General features: G+C 35.1%; 1 protein-coding gene across 4 annotated transcripts in view; it reads right to left on the bottom strand.

The window, feature by feature from the left end:
- The window catches only part of LOC128231558 (myelin regulatory factor-like), a 65,272-nt gene that overhangs the window by 23,341 nt on the left and 19,217 nt on the right, over positions 1-22,714 (bottom strand). For 2 of the 4 annotated variants that reach the window (XM_052944552.1, XM_052944553.1), the window contains exons 3-5: positions 19,899-20,004; positions 19,028-19,143; positions 14,043-14,251 (exon numbers count right to left, since the gene is read on the bottom strand). In XM_052944552.1, coding sequence (XP_052800512.1) covers positions 14,043-14,251; positions 19,028-19,143; positions 19,899-20,004 — 431 coding nt within the window. Of the gene's footprint in view, positions 1-7,776; positions 7,915-14,042; positions 14,252-19,027; positions 19,144-19,898; positions 20,005-21,446; positions 22,015-22,714 lie in introns of those variants that run through there. The other 2 variants (XM_052944554.1, XM_052944555.1) reach the window with 2 other exon arrangements.

The following is a 22,714-nucleotide window of genomic DNA, read 5'->3' as shown; positions in this document are numbered from 1 at the left end:
AATTAGACAAATGTTGATCTCCGTAAAACTGTTAAGACCCACCAATCATTTAATATTTGTTAGTTTTCAACTATTAAATACAGGGTTACAAAATACAATCTTATTCTCAGTAATTGATATTTTTCTTTAATGCTGCTGATGCCATCAATGATCTACAACCAGGCTGCTGATGCCATAAATGATCTACAACCGGGCTGCTGATGCCATAATTGATCTACAACCTGACTGCTGATGCCAAAATTGATCTACAATTAAGCTGCTGATGCCAAAATTTATTTACTTACAGGTTGCTGATGCCATAATTGATCTACAACCAGACTGCTGATGCCAAAATTGATCTACAACCAGCCTGATGATGCCAAAATTGATCTACAACCAGCCTGATGATGCCAAAATTGATCTACAACCAGCCTGATGATGCCAAAATTGATCTACAACCAGGCTGATGATGCCAAAATTGATCTACAACCAGCCTGATGATGCCAAAATTGATCTACAATCAGGCTGCTGATGCCAAAATTGATTTACAACCAGGCTGCTGATGCCAAAATTGATCTACAACCAGACTGCTGATGCCAAAATTGATCTACAACCAGACTGCTGATGCCAAAATTGATCTACAACCAGGCTGCTGATGCCAAAATTATCTACAACAGGCTGCTGATGCCAAAATGGCACTATTTCCACGCTGATGATGCAAAAATTGATCAACAACCAGGCTGCTTACACCAAAACTGATCTACAACCAGGCTGCTGACGCCAAAATTGCACTACAACCAGGCTTCTGATGCCAAAATTGATCTACAACAAGCTGCTGACGCCAAAATGGCACTACTTCCACGCTGCTGACGCCAAATTGATCTACAACCAGGCTGCTGATGCCAAAATGGCACTACTTCCATGCTGCTGACGCCAAATTGATCTACACCAGGCTGCTGACGCCAAAATTGCACTTCTACCACACTGCTGATGCCAAAATTGATCTTCATCCAGAATGCTGACGGGAGAAATTGCACTTCAACCACGCTGCTGATGCCAAAATTGATCTTCATCCAGAATGCTGACGCGAGAAATTGCACTTCTTCCACACTGCTGATGCCAAAATTGATCTTCATCCAGAATGCTGACGCGAGAAATTGCACTTCTACCACACTGCTGATGCCAAAATTGATCTTCATCCAGAATGCTGACGCGAAAAATTGCACTTCAACCACGCTGCTGACCAGGAAATTGCACTACATCAACTACTTATGCAGAAGTTGCACAACATCAAAGCGCCTGATGCGAAATTGAATTACAACATTGCTGTTGACATCCATCTTCCACTACAACATCACTGCTGACACCAAAATTGCACTACAATAATACTGCTGAAGTCGAAATGGCACAGTGAGTACAGCAATGCTGCTTGGACTAAAATTATACTACAACCACGCTTCTGATGCCGAAGTTAAATTACACCACAACACGGCTATCTCCAGAATTGCACTAAATGCCGCTATTGCCAAAATTGCATTACAAAACAGCTTATGATTACGCCAAAAAGGCACCACAATATGGCCATCACCAAATTGCACCACAACCCAGCTATTGCCAAAATTGCACTACAACCCTGCTATTGCCAAAATTGCACGACAACATGGCCATCACCAAATTGCACCACAACCCAGCTATTGCCAAAATTGCATGACAACACGGCCATCGCCAAATTGCACCACAACCCAGCTATCCCAAAATTGCACGACAACACGGCCATCACCAAATTGCACCACAACCCAGCTATTGCCAAAATTGCACTACAACACGGCCATCTCCAAATTGCACCACAACCCAGCTATCGCCAAAATTGCACTACAACACCGCCATCTCCGCACTACAACCCAGCTATCGCCAAAATTGCACGACAATACGGCCATCGCCAAATTGCTCTACAAGGCGGCTTTTGCCAAAATTGCACTACAACAATGCTGCTCACACAGAAGTTGAGCTACAACAAAGGGTCTGAGTCTGACACCAAATTTGCACTTGAACAACACTACTCAGATGATGCCCACACTTAGTATACGTCTAACATATGTATGTACCTTTTCCATAAACATAAATCCACATGAATAGGATAGGAATTTCACCAAAACAAACTTGTCTTCTACAGCACAAACTTCTTTAAAATAGCATTTCTTTGAACAAACATACAACCAAGAGAATAAATAGAATATTTTAAACAGATAATCCTTGTGAAGTCTTCCAATTGCTTCAGACTTTTTCACATCAAAATCTTCTAATATGTTCTATAAGCAAACAGAAATAGTAGATGGAAAATACAAACCAATTGTTTCAGGACTATGGGACACATCTGTGCCAGGCCAGAATATTTATTTTTCGACTCAAACAAACATTTTCCATTTTAATTCTAAGACTTCACAATTCTTTGTCAATATTTGGGAAGACAGAATATCACAGTGTATCCTGGAGTAATCTAGTTGTTATATTCACTGACAATGAGTGTCAAATCCAGATGTTGATTTTTAATTGAAAAACTTCATCTCAGTTTAAAATTATTCTCATTAGTTCCTTTTTTCGAGCAATGACCAAAAACGAATGATATTTTGATTTGTTTTGAAGAATTTGAAATGGTTTAAATAAAGACTTTTTCAATGCTGACAAACATTATTTTATATCTTGAAAGATTTGGAACAATATGCACTTAATGCACTAAGTCTTTCTTAAAAAAAAAAAATCTTATTTTTGAACGCTTCAAGGGGCTAGACAACAGATGATACAATAACAAGAAAAAAGAAAATTGTCAAAAATTTAAATAAAATTGACATCATTGTGTACAACGCATAAAATCTTACTTACGACACATGCAATTCTTTTGCAGTTTTGCCCATTTTCCCGCATTTTTCCAATTCAAAATTCACTATGTTGTCTAATGTAAAATATCATAAAGGTTAAAAATAGCGTTGGTATATTTATCTGTAATTAAAAACATATATGACTTAAACTGGGAAACCATTTTGCACTATTTTGAACAGGGAAACACAGATTAGACAGCAACGTGTTGCGTTTATTATTTTAACCATGTAACATGATTTATGTTTGGCTTCATTAGTAGAAACTAAGCTCGCAATGACAATTCTAGGCTTGTTTTGAGGAAATACTGTATTTCCTGATTTCTGGACCATCTGGTGTCTAGTCCCTTTAACCCTTAAGCTGCTGATGGCGATTTTAAAGGCTTTGCAAACAGCTTGGAACCAGACCAGACGCCGAGTAACTCGGCGCCTGGTCAGGTTCCAAGCTGTTTGCCACTCAGTCAATATATCCCCAAAGTTTTAAGTAAATCGAAAGAAATTTAGAATAAACCAGACAACATTTTTGAGCAGACGACAATTTACCCAGCGTGCAAAGGGTTAAAGATCACTTCAATTCTTTTAATAAATGGACATCTCGTTCCAACTCTTATGCGTGCAAACATTAGTGAGTAATACAATTTGGGGATTTTTTTCTTTATAAAATTTATTGTGCATGATACACACATAAAAATATATCTAAAAAAAAAATAATCCCAATATTTAATTCACTTTTTTATGCTTCTTAATTCTGGATGGAAAAAAATATTTTTCCTTAATTAAATGGTTGATTTTTGTTCAAAATGGTTTTCCTAAATTAAATGGTTGATTTTTGTTCAAAATTGAAACTATCTTATAGACTTATTTCTGTTATTTTGCTACACATTTAAGTGAACTTGAACAATGAACACAAAGTTGAGGAAGTTAAAAAAACTAATGTGTGCTGTTTAAACAGATTTAAGATTACTGAATTTATGGCTAAAATCCTTCGTTGAAGTGGTCCTCAGGGCTTAAGCAATGTGTGGGGTCATTTTTTTAAGGATTGTCGAAGGACAAGAAGGAACATCTACCAATTATTGAACATATAACCCTTGCCAAATAAAAATGAAGCCTCATAAAAACCCCAGTTTTGTGATGCATTTCCTTAACTTAAAAGCTGTGCTTTTTCTCTGAGTTGATAAAAAGCTGAATCTTCTCTTGCTTCACAAATTAGCTGCACTTTTTCCATGCTTGTTCTTTAAAGCTGGGTCTTTACTTTTTTGAAAAGCTTCCAAAAAGCTGTGTTTTTTTTTATGAAAGGCTCGCTTTTTGTTTAAAAGGTTGGTTTCATTCAAGACCTTTAAAATAAGAGACATATTTTATAATAATACATATTTTATAAGTATTATAGCAAGGGATATGGGTCCTGCTACACATGTAAGAAATGTCCAATTTCATGAAGTTTCATACTAAGATATCTTGAAATAACTTTTAAGTTATGGCCAAGTTAATTTTACACTTTGACACTCCAGGAGTGTTGAAGCTAACACCAAGGTACCAACAAATCTTACCTCGACTGCTTTTCTTTAGATTTTCTTTTGCGATTTTTAAGGGACATCACTCGACAAATATTCCAACAAAAGTAATGATACTAGCACATAACTAAATGTATTGTCAATGTGAACATCATGCCTACCAAGGATCGTGTTCACAGTTATCCTTGACCATATCAAAATGGGTTTTCGGCCATGCAAGATGTATAGGATAGATCAGGAGTAGCCGTTTGATATCGAATTTATCAGCGAGCGTAGGGAGTTGATAATTCCATATCAAACGGCTACTCGTGATCTATCCGACTTAGACAACAGAAAGTGTACTGCTTGTTTCTCAGTCCGATACCATACATTTGTATGAGAAAAATGTCAGGAAAGCACAGGAAACAAACATTTCTGTAGTATTAAGAACGTCCTTGTAACATAAGCAGGTGCACGATTTGCACGAGATTTACCAGTTGAAATATCCGACAGAAAAACACTTGTGTGTGAGATTTATCAAACACTTTTGCAGGCCTATGATTGGCCGGCTGGAGGTTACCTGTTGTCTAATCAAGTTTTTTTGCATGTCAACAACCCATGTTTTTTATACCTTATTGCAACTTAGTGCTGATCTTCGAAAATCAGAAATGATATTAAATCACCTTTTATTTGGTAAAAACTGACATTTAGAAATAAATAAAGCAATTAATCCATACAAATTCATTCATCGGATTAACAACGTTGAAACAGCTGCTTTTAAGGAAAAGGAGAAAAAAATTAGTAACATCTCTTTTTTAACCAAAAGTTTTGTTTTAAAAAGGTAGACATGAATGATCATTGCATTTGGACACACTGATGACATCAGAGTACCTTATCGGTCCCCCCATCCCCCACTCCTATCCCCTGAACTGAAACTACTTTTAAATGTGTGGGGGGGGGGAAGAGAGCACTTAATTCATCCTCAATTCTATTTTGCCTTCCACTTTTTTTTCAACTAGAAAAAAACGGAAAAGAGTAAATAAATGACTTTATTACGAAATTAATTAATTTATTATAATATAATCAATATCTTTATAACTATTATTGTTCTTATTTTAATCATTTTATTTAAAATTTTGAATTGATTGTTTTTGTTATTATTACAAAAAACAACAACAATTGTTTAATGAAAATATTTTTGTAAAATTTAATGAAAACTTCGCAAAATAATATTAACTGAAATCTATTTTTTGCTCTGAAACATGAACTTACATTTGTGGTGGTTTAATATTTCGGAATCTTTAAATATTTATCTTCTAAACAAACCTTACACCCTATTACATCCTGAATATTTTTATTAAATTGAATTCACATTTAAATGTAAATTGTCAACGAGATCCACAAAAATTGTGAATTTAGTCATCACTATTTTTAAATAATTAAGCAATATTATTCAACACCGGTATTCAATTTTAATATTAAATTCACATTACTAATGACTTTTAAATTGTTCTTTTCCATTTTAATAGAAAAAGTTAGTATTTAAAACATATCAAAAGCCGCGCGCATGTGCATAAAACATCTTAAAGATTGTGAAAATGTTCAAATTAGTGAAAACTTCCTTACTTTTGACAACATTAAATTTAAATACCCTCTTGAATTTTTCATCAAATTTAATTATTCGAGTGAATATTTTATGTTGACCATTTTCTATATATAACTTGTTTTCATATTTTTGGTAGACAAAAATTGCTATTTTTCTTTAAATTAACTTTAGAAAAAAGCCGATTTTCCGCTAAGTTAATTTGTTTTTGCTAAGCTTGATGATTAATGAATTATAGAGCAACAGAGAACTTTCAACAATTAGAAGAAATGTTCTTCTGTTATTGCATCAAAATTATAAATTGTACAACATCAAATATTATAAGTTATTTTTTTTCTCTAGGCTAGCTAGGTCAGCAGCATTATGAACAGAGCGCCACAGACGTTCAATAAATAGTAAAATATTTCTTTCTTATTTTTTTAACATTATTTTATTGCATAAAAATTAAGCACACCTCATCAAATATTTTTTTTATCTATTTCGAAGTGACAATAATAATTCATTGGGTTAATACGAGAAGTACCATTAGTGACGGTAAAATATGGAAGTAGTTGATACCAAAATCTGGCATTAATTAAACCAACAAATAATTATATACTAACAGATACAAAAAAATGCAATAAAATATTTAAAAATCCCACAAAATTGATGATGATTAATTATAAAAATTCATACAGAAATTATGGCAAAATAATTAAAATAATTTAAGTCCTTTTTTCTTTGAAAGAAATCTTTTTTTATATAGTCAATATTAATACAGAAATGGTCACAAATTAATATATGATTTTATCAAAATTACTATGATTTTAATGGAATAATTGTTTTCCCTTTTTACCGTTTAGTTCTTGTTATATATAATGGAATAATACCAAACGATAAAAAATAAAATATTTGATATATTCTTAAAATAATAAAACAGCCAAAATTTGTAAAGAAAAAAAGTTATTTACCCATGGTTATAAGTCCTAAAATATAATGATTTGATTTATATAGAAACTAATATTTTATCTAAAAATAAATTCCAAGATTTTAACACTATCATACAACAGTTACTACGGAATATGAAATAGTCATTACAAAACATAAAAACACTGACAAATATTTTAACTGTACCTCGATCTTTTCAAAGTGCAATGAACTTGACAAAATCAAAGTTTCAAAGCAAATTATCCGTCAATGGTCACTCAAATAACTGCATTTTGTCATGCGAATATCCAGCAAAATTTTCGGCGAAAATTTGGTTAATTATTTCCATTTTATAATCACGAATACCACTAATTAATAACCATCAACAATGCTGCCATCCTTTTTAATACTTTTTTGGTGTAATATCTATTTAATTCAACATAAATTATGGTTAATTTTGTGTGTCGGGTAGGCCTCATTTTGACACCTGACCTCCGGGCTATGAGCGAGATATTATTTTAGCAGTAACATTGCGAGATGTCCCCGACGACAAACCACATTTTGCAAATATAAAGGAATACAGGAGCCCAATTAAAATGACAGTCAAAACGTGTTTTCTCTTCGAAGATCGCCTGGTAATCCATCCTCCGTAATTCCTTCAGCGTTCCGAAATATAATGAGTGATTAATGACACACAATCACGTATCAACACTAACTCTTGAAAGACAAACATAAGCGGTATGCATCTAATTTATTTGCATAATTAATCATGAAAATGATTGACGTAAACAATTCAGAGCCGTTGAATTTGAAATATTGCGTGAAATTTATATAATCGCTTGAAAATTTTAATATAGCAATTTTTTTTTTTTTAAAGAGCAACAATTACAATTTTTATTTCTATGTATTTGAAGAAAAAACTCACCATCTTCATAATCTGCCCCAAATCCCCATTCAGCTAAACTTTGCAGAGACAGGGAAAACGCCCCGCTGTCCACCATTATGTTCCTTAAAGCCCCGAATAGTGCCTAATTACCAAATGCACCATGTTCCCTTCATGGATATAAGACCTTGCTTCACAAAATATGGGCTCAAATATGGAGTTTCGTAAAAAATAATTCTAATTAAGTGTAACAGAGCCGGGCTCGTTAACAATGAAGCTATTTTTGAGGCAGGAGAACAAAACATTGTAGACGGCATTTCAATTCAGCAGTCAATAGTTCAACTAGGTATGTAATTGTATCTGCCCAAGTTTTCCGCGTAAATGCTTTTCGTTAAAGGATTTTGAAATATTAGACAACGAACATTGTGTATGCGATAAGTCATAAGTATGCTACGTAGCACATAAATAATAGGCCTTTAGCCTCTTGTATAATAAATTTTATGCCTTGTTAGGCGAACATATTTAATTATCTAGAAGTGTGAAATAACTTAAAGATGTAATGACAACTTTGAAGCTGATAATGAAATTTGACTCTGATAAGCAAAACCTTGTAGAAACTTCCATTTTAATACATATTTAACCTTCGATATATTGTTTATGGTAGGAGATTTTATTTTTCTACCTACAAAAAGCATTTTTATTAGCTTTTATTCCAAATAATATTATGTAACTCGCATTATTTGAATATTCATGACATTAATTTATCCAATAATAATATGCAAATTCTGCAGTGACCAAATCTAACCCGATTTCTTGAGAATCTACTTGTTTGACCTCAGTGTTTCAATGCCCAATTTAAAATATAAACAAGTCACTGAGTATTGCTAGCATTACACATGTCCACTACTTGCTTTCTTGCCATATATAGTAATAAATATTTTCAAATGATATGCATAATTTTCTTGGCCCCTACCCATTTGTACATTCTGAATGTTGTCGTAGCAGACACAGCTGATTAAACAACAAGAAATGCCGTGATGCGACGAAACCAGGTTTTCAATGATTGACATAAGAACTTCAGCTTTCATTGTTAGATTCAGTTTTAACCATTTTTTTATTTTCAGTAACAAAGACCTTAACCTTGATCCCAGGGGCCCTAAACGTGATTCTCATAATGAATGGTCTCTCATCTCTTCCTAAATACAAAGTTAAAATATTTCAACTGTAACTAAAGTCATTAAGTTTCAACTGTTTTTCTATTTTGAGTAACAGTGACCTTAACCTTGACCCCTGGGGCCCCAAATGCAAACTCATGAAAAGTCTTCATAAGCTCTTCATAAACAATATGTTAAGTCAAAATATGTTAACCCTAACTTAACTTATTCAGTTTCAATCATGTGTCTATTTTTAGTAACAGTGAATTTGACATTGACCCCAAGGGCCCCAAGTTCAATCCCATGAAAGGTCTCCATAAATTTCCCCTGAATACCAAATTTATATATAATAGTCAAATATATCAGCCCTTATTAAAGTTATTAAGTTTCACTGTTTTTCTATTTTTAGGAACACTGTTCCTGGAACAGTGACCTTTACCTTGACACCAGGGGCCCCAAACACAATCCCATGAAAGGTTTCCATAAACCCTTCCTAAATACCAAGTTCAGTCACTATATGACAACCCTAACTTAAGTTGTTCAGTTTCAACTGTTTTCTATTTTTAGTTATAGTGACCTCGACCCAGGGGCCCCAAACACAATCCTATTAAAGGTCCCATTAACTCTTCCTAAATACAAAGTTTAGTCAAGATATGTCAATCCAAACTAAAGTGATTCAGTTTCAACCATTTTTCTTTTTTTTAGGAATAGTGACCTTTACCTTGACCCCAGGGACCTTGAACACAATCCCATGAAAGGTCTCCATCATCTCTTCCTATACACAAAGTTTGGTCAAGATATGTCAATCTTTACAAAAGTTATTCAGTTTCAAGGTAAGTTTGACACAGCTTGCACAAACAACGACATACATCATTCTAATAACCATGTTTAACTTTGTAAAAACATGGTTAATAAACGGATGTGCATAATCCCATAATGGCCTCTAACCACATAACAAGTATCTTGAATGTAGCTTTCATGCTAGTTCAGTTATGCCTGAGATCAAGTTATAAATTGTATTTCACTATTTTCAAAAACTCATTTTTTGAAATATCAAATGACATGCATAATCTTAATATCTACTTACCTAGTTTCATGGACATAGCTTTTCTATTTCTAGACTAATACCAAGATCCTGTCAAAAAGTGGTAATTTAGTCTATCAAAATATAAGTCAATGTTTATAAGCTCCACATCATACTAAGTTTCATCAACCTAGCTTGCATACTTTGTGACTTATTGATCCAGTCAAAAAGATTGGTAATTTTAACTGTCATAATGTTGGGAAAGCAGCCACAATTTTTATCTGGCCATAAGAGACAACAAAGATAAGCACAACACACATATTGCCTCCTATCCACATACTTCTACATTCATGAATTTAGCTTTAACCTTTTTTTAAATTTTTTTTAACACTTTAATATGCAAAACAAAATGACCATTTTTGTTGCAGGAGCTAACACAATTTTTAATCTGACAAAAAGTTTAAAATGATGTGCACTCTATCCAAATACTAAGTTTCATTAAGATGGCACAATTTCTTTTTGAGTTAAAACAGCCTCAAGTTTTTATAGCCAGACTGAGAGATTGACAAACAGATGGTCAAAGGGAGGGTAAACCTACCAGCCCCTCCCTGAGTGAAATCAATTAGAAACTAATTTAGCCTTAGCCACTGCAATCTATAAATACACTAAGTCACACATATGACAGACTGCATGGCCTTTTCGATGGCTCAAATGTCAAACCATTTTTCCAAATCTTGAAATGGTACTATAAACTTGCATTTAATTAATGTAAACAGGTGTAAGAGATATGGAACAAACACAAAATTCAGGCCTAAACCCCTGACCTTGTACTGTGACCATGACATGGCAAGGTTCCAACATAGCTTCTGCACATTACCTTGACGAGTAGAACATTAATTATTCACCCAAATTTCAATAAAGCTGTTTGTTGGGTGTTAGAGATATGGAGCTAACTTCAAATACATGCTTCAACCCTTGACCATTGTACTATGACCTTGACCTTGACCTAGTACTGCATGACTAACAATGAGCAAGTATTTTGTCTAACATGAATTCTACAATTGTCACCAGAAAGTTTGTTTAAATAGAACTTTGAATAGAAATTGTTTTCCAAGTTGAAAAAATATGGAGCTGACAAAAAATAAATGCTTAAACTCTTGACCTTTTACCAAAACCTTCACCCAGTATTGATTTTAAATGGATTCTGCACCTTCATTTAATTAGAAAATGTCATCCATAATAATAACAAAAATAATTATATATATGTTTTAATAAAAACAAAAGAAATATTTGACAGTCGTAATCTTATAAATCTTTAAAGGCCGAAAAAAGAAGTATTGAATCCCAAGGGAGAGTTTTGACCCCACCGGATGATGGGATATTCACCAAAATTACTCTTTTGGCGAATATTCCAGAGCAGTTGGGGTCAAACTCACCCTTTGGATTCATACTTTTGTTAAAATCCCACTTGGGGATTTGACGGGGGTCAAGCCATAATGCAGTCATTATATGGCTCAAGCAGACCTTTATAAACAACAACAAGGCAGAGAGGTGCATATGCTGGTTTCTGTGAGGCCAGAAGATTGCTTCCAAATAAGAACAGGGTGCTGAGTGATTACCCTTCCATAACTCTTTATTTAGGACCTCCTATAACATTGAGTAAGCAAGTAATGTAAAGGGAGGTAACCAGTGCAGTCTTGAATGCAGTCTGTAAACAAGACACATTTTCAAAATATTTCAGCTCAAAAGTCAATATGGAACATTCAAAACAAATTAACGAAGTCAGCATAGAGCCCTAGTGAAAATGGCTTTTAAATGCTGTAAAGTAAAGCTGAAATATTTAATATCCGTCCATAATTACCTTAATCTACGGGTTGGGTCCATGCGGTACCGGGCAAGAGCCCGGGCTTCAATTAGTCATGTTGACACTATCTGATCTGCGGGCTCTCATTTATTATAGGGGTACCAACCGCTGGTAGCCCTGATTATTTGAGACATTGATCTATACGTAAAGCTCCATTCTAATACAAAATCGAGAAACCTGTTGAAACCATTAATATAAGTTTCTTTTTAAGGGTATTATAATCAATCAATGTGTGAAAAAAAAATTAACATGTGGCACTTATTAAATGTCAATACTCTTAATTGGTAATGAATTATGAAAAAGAAAGTCAAGATTTAAGGAGAATAAAAAATAAATAATAATTTCATATTTTTATATAAGGCAGATGATTAATTTAGATAATATTTTTCATAAGGAAAAGATAAAATTTGCATAAAATTATTTTATTTATTTTTATAATCCCAAACAAACAGCCTCATAAAAAAATAGCCTTAGTTGTTATAAAATTAAATATTCATTACAAACTTGTACTTAAATGCAGCAAAATATTATTGTGCATATTCAGGACACAACAATATACTTTTCAAACAAATAATTTAACCATTATGACAATAAAAAAACCTTCAAAATGTACAGTATTAATATGAAAGCTTTTTATCTCCGATTTAAGAATATAATCCAAATTGCTTAGTAATTTGATATTATATTGAAGGTGTGGTCCATCAGTAATATGTATAATATCAGGTACAACTATCTGGTACAAATATCTAAATAATGGATTTTCGCTCTTCTCATTGCAAAAGCTTTTATATTGTGGTGAATGATCAATCGTTAAACATAATTATATTTAGTATATTCAATTGTATTTGAAATAAACTCCATATAAGAGGTAAATAAGTTTGCAGAGCTCCATGTTATGGTTAACTACGCATTTGCAAAACCATTTATTTTGTGTAAGTTTAAACAAACAAATATTTTTAAGTTTTTTAATGGTCTTCCTTATATTGTGTAAACTACCAACAAACTGAGCCTGCCACTGTTTTAATCTACCGCTTCACTTGATTAAAATAAATAATGGCTGACTGCTGATTTACTGAAATAAATGTATTGGAAAACCTTCTCATTGGATATTGGATGATATATAATGTTAACCACTAAATGAGGTTTTTGGTCAGTGAGTCCCTTGATTTTTATAGAAATCACCACGGTTGAGGGTTAAAACAGTAGTCTGTTAAATTATTTAATACCCAAGTATCATATGGCTATTTTAACACCTCCACCCCTGCTACCCCCTCCTCCTCCCCACCCCCTGCCACACACCCTCCTCCTCCCCCATCCTGCCACACACCCTCCTCCTCCCCCATCCTGCCCTACACCATCCTCCTCCGCCACCCCTGCCACACACCCTCCTCCTCCCCAATCCTGCCACACACCCTCCTCCTCCCCACCCCTGCCACACTCCCTCCTCCTACCCCATCCCTGCCACACTCCCTCCTCCTCCCCCACCCCTGCCACACTCCCTCCTCCTCCCCCATCCTGCCACACACACTCCTCCTCCCCCACCCCTGCCAGACTCCCACCTCCTTCCCCATCCCTGCCACACTTCCTCCTTCTCCCCCACCCCTGCCACACACCTTCCTCCTCCCCCACCCCTGCCACACTAACTCCTCCTACCCCACCCCTGCCACACTCCCTCCTCCTCCCATCCTGCCACACACCCTCCTCCTCCCCCACCCCTGCCACAATCCCTCCTCCTCCCCCACCCCTGCCACACTCCCTCATCCTCCCCCACCCCTGCCACACTCCTTCCTCCTCCCCACCCCTGCCACACTCCCTCCTCCTCCTCCACACCTGCCACACTCCCTCCTCCTCCCCCACCCCTGCCACACTAACTCCTCCTACCCCACCCCTGCCACACACCCTCCTCCTCCCCAACCCCTGCCACACTAACTCCTCCTCCCCCACCCCTGCCACACTCCCTCCTCCTCCCCCACCCCTGCCACACTAACTCCTCCTACCCCACCCCTACCACACTAACTCCTCCTACCCCACCCATGCCACACTAACTCCTCCAACACCACCCCTGCCACACTAACTCCTCCTACCCCACCCCTGCCACACTAACTCCTCATACCCCACCCCTGCCACACCCCCTCATGCTCCCCAACCCTGCCAGACTCCGTACTCCTCCCCACCCCTGCCACACACCCTCCAACTCCTCACCACTGCCACACTCCCTCCTTCTCCCACACCCCCCTCCCTGACCCCTGCCACATACCCTCCTCACCTTGATGAGTATTAGGCTGGTTGTGGTTATGGTTGTGACTCGTGGTGTGTATGTTCACGTGTCCATTTGTCTGGACCGAGGTCTGCACGCCATTATGCCCGTTGGAGTGACCATTTGTGAGTCCATTCTGGTGACCATTCGTGTGCCCGTTCGGGTGACCATCGGGAGGAGAATATGGCTCGGAATCTGGCGGACTGTCTGGTAATGTTCTGAAATAAAGATTACATAAAATGATAACGAATGCAGGTGTTAATGTTCTTGCTTTCATCCTGTTAATCAAGGGGCTTTACTTAACAAAATTTGTAACTTTGAGCCAAAGTGATGAAATTTGCTGCACTTGTAAATTTGTTCCATTTTAACTTGATCATGAGCGAAGTTTGAGATCCACAAAATATTAAAGTTTTTTGTAATGATGACAGCAGCATTGATAATGATACTTTAGAAAAATTAAAATACATGAAAAAAAAATTATTGTAAAAAATCCCCCAAAACGGGTCGGAGATAAGAACATAAGAGAAAATCTCTTTTTTTCTGATAATTGTTCATGACATTATGATGACTATTCCACTTTGAGGATATGACGGAAGATATAACCATATCATGTGTTTATTTTGTGCAGTTAACATCAAACAAGCCTTTGTTTAATTCTGCTGATATTCAATAACAAAGTCAATATCATCAATCAAATGCTGAACTTGAGAACTTGCAATTAAGCGATTTATATATGGCATAAGATGTTCTCATTTTTGGATTGTAGTCTGTTCAGCTGTGGGGGGGTTTCCAGTCATACATTTTTAGTAGCCCATAAAGAATATTCATTATGCACCAGTCAATTGTAACCACAGCCCCCCCAGGTCCGGGGGTATACCGAGGATAGCCGGGGAAATGGGCCTTGTTTTTACCTTTCAGGTGGCCCCGTAGTGCCGGGTGAATGCAGTGGTTTTGTTTTCACTTTAAATATAGTAGGGAATAAGCCTTACCCAGGGTCCCTGGGGTGCAGAGGCATTTTTTTTTTATTTTACCAACTGTTCGTTCAGGCAGGGATGGGATTTGGGGTTGGCTAGACCGAAAGTCAAAGTCCCCGCTATTCCCCGGACCTGAGGGCCTGGTTACAACTGACTGGTGCATTATCTTCATTTACACTCCTGTTTCAGTCATAATTTTTATAATCCGATCCAGTGCTAATTTAGTTATTGGGAAATGGGGTCAGGGCTATTCCAAAGCGGAATTTTGACCCTAAAAAGGGAATTTTGACCCTAAAAAGGGAATTTTGAAAAAATGCAAGTAATATATATCCAAAAATTCTATGGAGTGTAAATATATCGTTGCTAATCACATCTATTTATCATTTTTTAAAGGGACTGTACCAATAAAGGAACCTTTTTTATTCGTAACTAGATTAATCGTAATTATGTATATAGGTCACAAAAGGCAAGATATTGATTTTTTTTTTCATGAAATTTGTGTTGATTTTTTTTTCTAGCTTAAACTCAATTTCTCAAATATATGAAACTATGACACTTAGATAATTTCAATTAACGACTAAAATTAAATTAGTTTAAGCATTATATTTTTTACAACGATTGTGAAGAAAGTTTTGATAACCTCTACTAAGTCATCATTGGCACGATGTTGCCTGAGGGTGTGGTCTTGTTCTGAGGGGGGCTCTGAAGTACCCAGAGTAAACCAACATGTCTGGCTAGCCACTTACCAAACTCACATAGCCTAGGCCTAGGCTTAAAACCTCAAAGATCTTTATAGAAAAGGGGTTTTAGGATTCTTAAGTGACAGCATATTGAGAAAGAAAAATACCTCAATCTCAACCATATTTTTTTCTTCATAAACATGAAAATCTAATGGGGATCAAAGATTGGAACCAAAATTGGGGAAAAAATATATGCTTTTTTTAAGGAGGAGAAAATGGGGTCCAAATTTGGGCCAAAAATCACTTAAAAGCCCAGCCCTCACAGTCTCTAAAATAGAAGCATATTATAAAGTGTCCTTTCTACATTAAGATCAACTTTTACCCATTATTTTATTACTTTTCAAGTATGGTCACTCGGTCATAACAAAACTTGAATAGCTACTCTTATACTGTTTGGCGCGGTATTTCCTATTTAAATACTGCTTTCATTTTCACACTCCATCCTATATCAAAACTTCGTTTGACCTTCTATTTTGCCGCTGACAAAAGAATTCTATTCAAATGAATCATTTTTTCCCCAAATTTAGATATAATAGCAGTAACTGTAACTGACTAAGAAACACAATTTAGTTTAAACTATTTGTTCACAATGATTGTGAAACAAGTTATTACAACATTATATCAATCACTCCAGCTGGCACAATGTAACGTGAGATTTTGGCCTTGTTTAACAGTTAAATGTGGGGGAAACCGAAGTACCCGGAGGAAATCCATTTGAGACTATGGCAAACTTATAATTTTGTTTTTGCACTCGATGTATACATATATATTCATAATTTGATTAAATGTCTAGGGCCGGTATTTATAAAGCATCTAAAGTTATTTCTTAATTTAAGTGGATTTCTTAAATTTTTCATAGTTAAATTAAAAGGAAAGTATAAGTGTTCTTTTAACTTAAAGTATCTATATATTCAATAAAAATCAAAGTCAATAAAGTTGTTCAGATATTTTGAAATAATTATATCATATGAACAGTAAGATACTTAACTTGAGAAATAATGACTTAATTTAGGAAATGATTTAAGATTTTTTATGAATACATCGCCCCTTACAGGTGACCTGGGCCCCATTTTAAACGTAAATTATAATACGCTGCTTACAGTCAGGTACCCAAATAAAGTAACAGGCAGAATCTATGTGATACATGTCCTTACAATATTTATTTTTTTTAAATGCAGTTTACACCAAACATGAGGTTTCGCCTGTCAATTTACAATCTCAAGCCTAAATATGATCATTATTGGAACGAGGCCAAGCATACTTACAACAATATGTCAATAAGACAATTTCACTTCCTGACTTAGTTTGATAATAAAACCGGCTCCTGATAGCAATGTTTTAACATGCTTACGTACACTAGGTCACACTACAGGACTCAGGTTTAATTCCTAGCCTAAGCGTATGCGTTCGAGACAGTTTGGTTGGTGGTCACCAAATATGTTGGTTTCCTGTGAGTATTTTCAGTTTCCCCCACATTGAAACACCACATTCTCGCATTAAAATGAGTCACTAATAATTCATTAGCCCTAAATGTTGTTATAACTCTTTTTATAATTGTTATAAAATACTAGAACTCCACAAGTCGGATGTGTCGCCTGACGAATTATTTACTGTCGACATTATAGCTGTTAGATTGGCATTTTATTCATTTATAGACAATGATGTTGCCATTACACTTTCAAGTGTAGGTGGCATTTGATAGTTTACGAGATATGCCACGGACAAAACCTAAGCAAGAAAATTAACGAAGGATAAAAATCTAACTCTAAAAATATGGCAGCAAGAGTAACGGTTCTTGTGCACTGCACTTGCCCTCAATGAGATCTATCTAGCTATGAAGTTTCAAGTTGATACCTCTTATATTCTTCAAGATATGCCCCAGACAAAACTAACAAAGGGCAATAACTCTAAAAAATATGGCAGCAAGAGTTACGGTTCTTGTGCACTGCACTTGACCTCAATGAGATCTATCTAGCTATGAAGTTTCAAGTTGATACCTCTTATATTCTTCAAGATATGCCTCGGACAAAACTTTAAGCATGAAAATTAACAAAGGGCAATAACTCTAAACATATAGATGCAAAAAGGTTACAGTTTTTGTGCACTGCACTTTCCCTCAATCAGATATACCTACGGAATAAGTTTCAGGTTGATACCTCTTATAGTTTACGAGATATGCCACGGACAAAACCTAAGCAACAAAATTAACAAAGGGCAATAACTCTAAAAATATGGCAGCAAGAGTAACGGTTCTTGTGCACTGCACTTGCCCTCAATGAGATCTATCTAGCTATGAAGTTTCAAGTTGATGCCTCTTATATTCTTCAAGATATGCCCCGGACAAAACTTTAAGCATGAAAATTAACAAAGGGCAATAACTTTAAAACTAAGAAAGCAAGAGTTACTGTTATTGTGCACTGCACTTGCCCTCCATGAGATCTATCTACATATGAAGTTTCAAGTTGATAACTCTTATATTCTACAAGATATGCCCCGGACAAAACTTTAAGCATGAAAAATAACAAAGGGCAATAACTAAAAATATGGAAGCAAGAGTAACAGTTCTTGTGCACTGCACTTGTCCTCAATTAGATCTATCTACATATGAAATTTCAAGTTGATACCACTAATAGTTTAGGAGATATACCCCGGACAAGTGAAAATGGTACGCGGACGCCGCCGCCGACGCCACCGCCGACAAAAGTAACCCCTATATGTCGTCTTTTCAGGCTACACAAAAACTATTTAAATAAAAAAATAATTAAAGGGACTAGACACCAGATGGTTCCAAAGTCAGCAAATACAGTATTTTTGAAAAAACAAGCCTAGAATTTACAATAGGAACAAGTATGAGGCCGACAATACATCACTTTACATGATTAAAAGAATATTTCTTTGCTGTACTCTTATCTGAGTAATTACCTATTAAAAATAGCGCATAATGGTTAATTCCAACTTTATAATGTTAATACTAAGCATTTGAAAGTCACGTGATAAGTGCAGATACATATATCGATGCTATTTTCAAATTTACTTGGATTTACCAGTAAATTTTGAATTGGAAAAATAAGCAAGATTTTCTGTTAAAGATTATTTACTGGTAAAGATACATGTGTCGTAAGCTATGTGATAAATCAATAACTAAGATTCAATGAGTTGAACACAAAGATATCAATTTTATGTAAGTTTTTAAAAATGTTCTTTTTTTCTTTCAGTGGTATCATCTGGTGTCTAGTCCCTTTTAACAAAACACTTTCGCCTCCATTTGTAATGTACGTACGTGTGCATCATATGAGGATTGTCCCCGTACTGCATGTTATGTTGTCGCTGCATGTACATATTCTCCGGCGATGCATTGTTGTGTATCGGAATGTTTGAAGGTCCGGTGTGCGGCACCTAGAAAGACAAGTATCCAATTTTATTATTATTTTTCCGTGGCTTTACTGAGATTTATCAACTTGAAATAAAAAATGATTTTTCACTATTTTGAAATTTGAGTCACAGTTACTTCCAAATAAAACCTCAGCGCGCAGTTAGGCCTTAGGGCCCAATTTCTATGACTTCATTTCAGAAATGACTTTGTAAGTATACAATTTTGCACACATTTCTGAAAAACTATGATTAACATTACCGGTATTGTCATTTTTTATCATAAATTCCACCTCATGATCACCAAAATTTCACACTATTAAATTAATACGCTATTCATCTCCATGCTACCATACACTACCCTGTTTCATACATGCCATATTTCTGAGAGACTTCCCAGGGGATTTTGGTCTGAATTCCAGGGAATTTTGATATTTATACACCAGGGGATTTTTACGCGACGAAAATTTGCGCAATATTTGCATTTATAATATAAGAATAAATACAGAAATACACTCAAATTAAAATAATTTTTGGACTTAGTCATCATGGTCCTTCATGCAATTTCACACTCATAATATTTTTGATGCTTTCCACTGTCAACCTTAAGCAAGTTTTGAAAAAAAAAAAAAAAAATTTAATTCCAGGGGATATGGATCCCCCCGCGGGGGACCAGGAGATGGGTCGAAATTCCGGGGGATTTTTTCCCCCACCACGAGATATGGCATGTATGCTGTTTTTCTGGGAAAAAACTAACACAGGTATAAAGAAAATTCAAGTACCTGTGTGTTTGCGAGTCCTCGGAGGTGTATGTTGTTGATCCGAAAGCCATGAGGGTGGGGGTGGCTGTTGTACGCGATCGCCGATATCGGGTCTTCCGGCATGCAACTGAATAAGAGGATAAAGCTGTTTAAAGTCGGTGCCTTAGATTATAAATTGATATATTAGAATTTCAGTTGATCAAAAGAGCTCTGTATTGGTATGTTTTAGCTTTAAAACTTTTCTCATCGGGTCAAGTGACACAACATTATAACCATCGATGCTAGAGTTACGGGGTTTGCTACAAAAGTGACATGTGCATATCATTGCTTGAATGCTTTCCTCTTCTGGTCAAGTGACACAATATGACAATCATTGATGCCAGAGTTACGAGGTTTGCTACACAAGTTTCATGTGTATAACATTGCTTGAATGCTTTTCTCATCTGGTCAAGTGATACAGCATGGCAATAAGTGATGCCAGAGTTACAGGGCTAATGCTACAAATGTGACATGTGTAAATATTGAAAAGCTTTTGAGGTAACTTTAAGGTTGAAATTTAGCATGGTTGGGACATCTATGATAAACATTTGATTTAGGCTATGACAATATCTCTGAAAATCAGACCAGCTAACAATATATTATTATAAATCAATTGGGTACAGAAATTTAGACTGACACATTAACTGTGAGTTCAAAATTGGGTTGATATAGTTGGACATAAAGTAAATGTCTACATATTAAATTGCCTTTTTGAAGAGTTTTTTCTCTTATAATCAATCTGAAGTCCATGCAATTACATTTACATAAAATCTGGAAGATATTTTCAAATACTAACATTTTTTTCACAATGGAACTGGCAATCTCTAAAAAATACATTCATATATGGGGGAAATTAAGTACTTGCATGAACGCATTAAATATATATATCAGAGGCCTGTTAAATTTCTTGCATTAGGCCAAAATTCAGGTTCTGATTCAAATAATTTTATTTTTTTTCCCATTTTATAGATACTTGGGTAATTAACGAAAAAAACAAAATATTATTTCTTTGGCATTGTGCTGATGTAAGAATTAGTTCCAATTGTATGTCAATCCTCATTGATTTTGATAAATGCTGAGTGCTACAGCGCTTTTGAATTTTTATTGTATATATGAAGAGCGCTATTAAAATCTGGTATATAATAATACTAAATGAGCTTAAAGAGTTATTATGAAACACAGTGAGTGTCAGTTAAATTTTCCCATTTTGAAGGAGCTGTTTGTATACAAGTTAAAATTTCCAAAATTGAAAATGCCAGGCCTCTTCTCAATTTTTGCTGAAAAGCTCTGTGAATATTATAAAGTCCAATTCACTTCCATAAATATTACTTACATCACAATAAAACCCTAGGTTTTATTGTTCACTCAAGTAACACTATATTCAAAACAATTTAATATGTAACAAAATATGTAATAATAAAGCCATTAGTTCTGTCCCAAATAAATGGCACTTTAAGGATTTAAATATTTATTTATTTCAACTTAAACATATTTGCTGCGTAACTCTGAAATTGTAAAAGTCATGTATACCTCAGCATCCTTGGGTCCAAGTCACCGTACTGGTTATACATGAATAAAGAATAACGGCGATGGCACTTAAGTCCACATCTTTATAACGTCAAATTTTAATAACCTCCCAAAAAACAAAGAACCAAACACACACAAAAAACACTAAAGCACTTGGTCGAAAAAAAGTCTTAAAGCATGTGACAAGGAAATAGTCACTAGACAGGTTTTGTTTTAATAGATCCACTTATTTTTATACCACAAATGAGAACCACTTTTTAACATCTCTGAAATAATGTACACTCTTAAAACTGTAAATCAAAAGGAATCCGAAAACTTGGTTATCTGACAATAAATCAAAGACAGTGTGTGTCAATGATGACTTTAAATCAACAAATTTCACTTTCGTACTTAGTGCAAACACAGATTCAAGTAATCGAAAAGTCGAACTTATACATGAAGCAGATTCTAAAAGCTTTTAAAAATATTTCAAGCCCAAAATTCATCACCGTGAAATGTAACAAAAATCTTTATGGCTGAGTAACGCCTAATAAAACTTCTCCATCGTCTATTCGATAGACATAAATACACTTCTGAAGTATGTACCCAGGCTGTTAAAACCTACAATTTTCGCGTTACTTTTTCATTGTTACCGATCTTCAATGCCCCTGGCTAATCTCGGCCTATGAAAAGAAGTAAATTAAATTGGTGTCCGCAGGTACCACGTACCCTTGTTGTGCGTCCAAACGATCGTATAGATCATACTCACTCGACTCTATCCTAACTAGGTAAAATTATATTTATTTAAACATAACCTAATTCAAATTTTACAAACTCTGAAGGATTCGGCAATGATATCAAATTGGAGATTCTAATATTACCATTAACAGTGAACAGAAGTTTAATGACTTCATAATTCAACAAGTATAAAAACTTGATGACTTTAACAAGACGGAGTGATTTCTATCACCAAACCAATTAATATTATACATATTATTTTTATTTGCATTATGGAATCAAGGATTTGAATATCTTTTTTGCTGAATGAAACATCATACCGGGATAAATATATTATTCAGGTGCAATTTCTTGAATAATATTTATTGCCGATATTGTTAAGGAAATTTAATTAACATTTTCTATTCAAAACACTGTCGTGAAGATTGTGTATGATATATCATAAATTTTCTAGGAATGTATCAAAATATAACTGGTTGCAAATGAGCTTAGCATTTGAAGGTTTTGGAGCATTGAGTGATCATGGCATTTGCTCTGCCCAATTACACAAAAGG

Source organism: Mya arenaria, chromosome 4 (genome assembly GCF_026914265.1).
Source record: "Mya arenaria isolate MELC-2E11 chromosome 4, ASM2691426v1".
Classification (NCBI taxonomy): Eukaryota; Metazoa; Mollusca; class Bivalvia; order Myida; family Myidae; genus Mya; species Mya arenaria.
This window is presented reverse-complemented; position numbering and strand designations above follow the sequence as displayed.